Source organism: Apium graveolens, chromosome 7 (genome assembly GCF_009905375.1).
Source record: "Apium graveolens cultivar Ventura chromosome 7, ASM990537v1, whole genome shotgun sequence".
Taxonomy (NCBI): Eukaryota; Viridiplantae; Streptophyta; class Magnoliopsida; order Apiales; family Apiaceae; genus Apium; species Apium graveolens.
In genome coordinates, this window is record NC_133653.1 from 267,412,595 (window position 1) to 267,418,016 (window position 5,422).

General features: G+C 31.6%; 1 protein-coding gene across 1 annotated transcript; it reads right to left on the bottom strand.

The window, feature by feature from the left end:
- Positions 1 to 4,263: 4,263 nt before the first annotated feature.
- LOC141674902 (uncharacterized) lies at positions 4,264 to 5,196 on the bottom strand. The gene has a single exon (XM_074481601.1). The coding sequence runs from the start codon at positions 5,194 to 5,196 to the stop codon at positions 4,264 to 4,266; it is 933 nt and encodes a 310-aa protein (XP_074337702.1).
- Positions 5,197 to 5,422: the final 226 nt, after the last annotated feature.

The window sequence follows — 5,422 nt, forward strand, 5'->3', positions numbered from 1 at the left end:
ATCACCTTAATCGAGAATCTGAAACCCCAAAATTAAAAATCATAATCGAGAAATTTAAAACCCTAATAAACATGCTTCTAATCGATTTTAATATGTTGCTAAGACTCACAATCGATTTGAAGTAAATGAAGTTCAAAATGCTGAGAAATTGAGTTGTTGTGAAGTCATTTAGAGAGACCCATAAATCGATTCGCCGGGAATTCCAAACTTAGATTGAAATGATGTAGAGGAGAAGTGGATAGCGGTTTCGGGAAAGAAAATAGAACGACCCATTGCTATTAAAAATAAAAATAAATTTTACTTAGAATATGCTATCTACCATAACGCATTCTGGATACGCTATACAACTTGTATTTTAGATAGCGTGTACAAGAAAAACGCTACTTAACTATTTTTTATTTTATTTTATATTTTTTCCAGCTTTTCTTAAAATGACTTATATATCGCTTTTTTAAAAAGTGGTTTGTAAGCATGGATCTTCCTTAGCACATAGGATAAAATGCTATGTAAGCTAATGTTCTCTAAGCTCAAATTTGTAGTAGTGAATGCTTCTCTTCTGATAATTATATATTTATATTATTTTTTCCTTGACCAAAATAAATATACCTTATGCTTGGATCATTGAAATTATGTATAATATTTTTAAACAATTTTATTTATAATATAATTTTCATTTTAATTTAACATTATATTATATATAATTTTATATGCTATTATATTTTCAATAATACATTAAAATATAATTTTACAATAATATAATATATACTACTTTTTCATATTATAACATATATAATTAATTTAATTACATGTTCCCGGTGATAGTGAATAACAAGATTATATTATTGATAATAAATTTCTAAAACTTTAATTATATTTTATATCATATAATTTTAAAATTATATTATAAATACAATTATATATTTATATTTTAATTTCAAAATTATATCATATACAATATTTTTTATTAAATCATCATATATGATAGATATGAAAATAATTTTAATTAACATTTTAATATTATATTACACATATAATTATATATTATAATATATTTCAAACTATATATTAGAATATTTTTTTTAAAATTATAATAAAAATATAACTTTCAATTATAATATATGTAATATAATTTTTTATAATTATAAGATTCTATTATTGATTGATGATAAATTATATCATATATAATTTTATGTTATATTATACTTTTAAATTAATATTATATATAATATAATTTTAAAATTAGTAGAACAGCTAAAGCCTTGGCATTTTCCCAACCGACATTATAAATAGTTCAGGCCAACGCAAAAAAAAGACACTATAGTAGTCTAATTTATTTTAGGTATTAATATTTATATAAAAAATAATTGGGGCCGTCTAGCTCATCTTATTTTTCAGAAATAAAGACTTATTTTTTATAAGATTATATTTTTATTGATAAATATTTCAAATTTATAGTTATATTTCAAATTTATAGCTATATTTTATATGATATAATTTTAAATATAATATTAAAATTATATCTATGTAAATCTAAGTATCAACAATTTGTAATCAGTTTTATTTGTCTCATCAACAACGATACCTATGGTATATCATATATACAATCCAAAATTAACTAATTATTTTTATTGTATAATTCTTTTATTATTATAGAGCCAAGCAACGCAGGCTTAAATACTAGTTATACATATAATCATATGTTACATGATAATTATAAAATTAAATAAATATAATATAATTTTAAAATCAATATAACACCTAAAGCGTTGGCATTCTATTCACTGACGCTACAAGTGAACCTATAGCGTCGGCATTCTCCCGACCGACGCTACAAGTGAACCTATAGCGTCGGCATTCTCCCGACCGACGCTACAAGTGATCCTATAGCGTCGGCATTCTCTCGACCGACGCTGCAAGTGAAACTTTAGCGTCGGCATTCTCTCGACCGACGCTACAAGTGAACCTAAAGCGTCAGTGTTTTGCCCGACCGACGCATAAAAGTATCTACAGCGTCAGTTCTGTCTTTAACCGACGCTAAAGGGGCGACGCGGAAAGTCATTTTTCTACTAGTGACATATAAACGCCAAGCCTTTAGGTTGTTTAAGTAGTGTCGTAATTTTATGTTTAATTTTATTAAAGGTGGGTCCCACAAGAAAGCATCCGACTATTCCTCCATCATAATTAACAAACATATGACAATATTTTCCGTCGTAAATTCATAACATACGACAATATATTTCGTACGTAGTAAGTTGATTTATTGTTTTATTGAGAATGTGGGCCCATGCTTACTAACTTGCGATGGAATTTTATTTTGTAACGAAAAATTGAACTTACTATTCAAGCAAAAATGACAAAAATTTTTCATTGTAAATGGCCTGATTTGTTGTGATGACACTTGAAAGTTTAGAATAAAAGATAACTTAACATTGTGTGCGAACCAGGTTCCTGGGAGATTTTTTAATTTCATCTAACATGTTTGATTCAGAATGTCATTTATATTTATCATGTAGAGATTAAATGCATATTTGATATGCTAAACTGTGACTTGTTTTCGAGAATAGCGTAGTTAGTGTTATATATCCGCTAAACTATTAATTTATTAGACTACTACACACATAGTCTACTTATCCTACTAAACTACAATCACAACTTATCATATTATTAAAATAAATAAATAAATAGTGTATTAAATTGTTAAACTACTAGATATAATATACTTATTCTACTAAACTACGATCAAAGGTTATCCTATTATTTTTATTATAAATTTATAATTATTCTATATTTATATAAATATTTTAAAATTATAATATGACGTGATAAATAAAAAATTTAAATATTAACGAGAATCTGTGTATCGCACGGGATTTAAGTTAGTTATGAAATAAATATAGTAATTAGAAGTGACCAAGGGCAAACTATTGTGACTAGTACACACTTGATCATGGATCAGACTTGTGTTCTGTTATTGAGTACACATTGACAAGGAAGTACTAAGGTCTAAGGTCATGCAATGAAGTAGTATACAACCTTTTGAACCCTTTTTCATTTTCTGATAACATTTCTACAAATCAGTATCAAAATGTCAAGCATAACAACTACCTGCAATATGGAATAGAAGTTACATATAATTTAATCACGTCTATGATCTTTTCAAGCCTCGAAATACGAGCCATAAGTCCGGGGTGTTGTGATTCCGATGTAGGATCATCGCAGCATTCTTCTCCAAGATTAATCACGTTATCCTCTTGACTCACAACTGCATACTCTTCTACTTGTGTTTGCCTTCCATTAGAAAATTTCACTTTCTTACCGTTATCGAAAGACGGCAGACTATGCTTGGCAATGTTATCCTCGGATGTTTGCCAATCAATAGAAGATTTCCTTTTCTTACCATTGTCAGAAGAAGGCATACCGTGAGCACTCATTTCCAAAGGTTCGTTATTGAAGTTCAAACTCCTAGTCACAGATGCATCTTCTGTTGGACCAATTTGTTTATCCGCAAAAGATTTAGTCGCCACGGGTTCGCTAATGCAGGTTGATTTTTTAGTAGCTTCCGGGCATATTACCAATTCCGTCAATTTTGAAGTTACAGTATTCAGTCCCAGCTCATCACCAACATCATCATAACCATTCAATATTGGATCATCGTCGAGATTGTGTCTTGTATCAAAGCTATCAGATCTTCCCGCTGGAATCATAGGTTGGTCAGTTGTAAGAACATTTTCTGGCCTTTCCTCAACACGGCCAATAAGAGAAGCAGCGGGGGCTGATGATTCTGCATTTTTCTTGTGTCCACAAGGAACCAACTGCAAAAGTTCTTTACTGTGGTTTCTCTTTGTCACCATTTTCTCGTTGACAGCCACAAGGCCCCTCCATGCCACGTATCGGGAAGAGACATCAGATTCAAAAACTCGAGGTGGTATATATAGTTTTACACCTCTAATAGGCATGTCATAACTGCGTAAAGCAGGATTCATGACAAGGGGAGGAATATCTTGGTCATACCCAAACTGCATAGCAAGTAGCAACTCTATGGGGGGAATACAGTTCAATATGATCTAATCCAACTAACTGAGAAGCTCTCAAGCATCGAGCAAATGACTCTAGTTTATCAGATTCAACGACCACCCATTGTTCCTTATCTTTGTACATGTTGCTCAACATACTATTACTCGAAATCATACCATAAGGACGCCACAGAAAGGATGACTCACTGTCAAAGGCCATCGAGACATTTGTAATGTCAAGCTCTGCAACTTAATTCCACCGTGCTGATCTAGGCTCTTCCCTATCTATGACATTTGTGAATGGCCTAAATCCAACAAACCTCTCCCAAACCCACATCTGCACCAAATCATAGTGCCATGCAGTGAACTTTAAACAATTTCTAGACTTGGACCCAACGGACTTAACAATAGAATCGTGTAACACAGTCATATCTCTATAAATGCAAGCAAGAACAACAGGTGCAAGCGCAATCCTATTACCACGGGATAAATGAATAGCCACATTAATATCCTGTATAACTATTTGAGTGCGAGGAAAAACAAACTTAGACAACCAAAACACAAGAAATGCTTCATGTTCTACATAATCACAACTAGTCATAAAATGCTCCATCCACTTACAAGGAGTCATATTTCCATTGGCACATCTAATGTCCTTGACACCACTCATCAGACAATCGAAAACAACAACCGACTCATCATTTAAAGGAGTGAAAACTGAGGAACCTAAAACAGATAAACATCCTAAGTGCATCATATCTTCAAGAGTAATAGTTACCTCACCCCACGGAAACATAAATGTATTTGTATCACAGCACCAAAACTCAGCAATATCCAAGATTAACATCTTATCTCCAGGCACACTGTAAGTTGAAGCCATGATCGCATGGTAGATACCACTTTTCTTCCATATTTTTTGGTACCCGGGCTTCATATTTTTCACCCAAAGCTTCCATTTTTCTGATGGGCTTGACTTGAAGCATATTAAGATCGATTTTTCAGCATTCTGAAGACTGAGTTTTGAGGATAGTATTGGACTTGGAAGAGGAGGAAGATCAAGAGGATCTTTACTTAAAATGGGTTTGAGAAAATGGGCTTTTCTAAATGTCGGGTTTCCAGCACCAGGTGGAACCATGAGCTCTTCTCTTTCTTCCACAAGAGAATCTGCCGTGCGATCCTCCATTTACAAATCTTGAAGCTTTTTCTTGGTTTTGTGTTTTTGGGTCTAACAAGGCGCTGTGGTATGTATTTATTCAAACATTACAGTTTTGATATGTATGTATATTATAACAATAACAACAGGAGGCTTGTGATGTAATGTAAGCGTAAACATACATTGTTCTAAAAATACCCGATTTTTAAATAAAAGTAAAAGTTTTATAAATATTGCAACAAGCGTTATGCTTTTC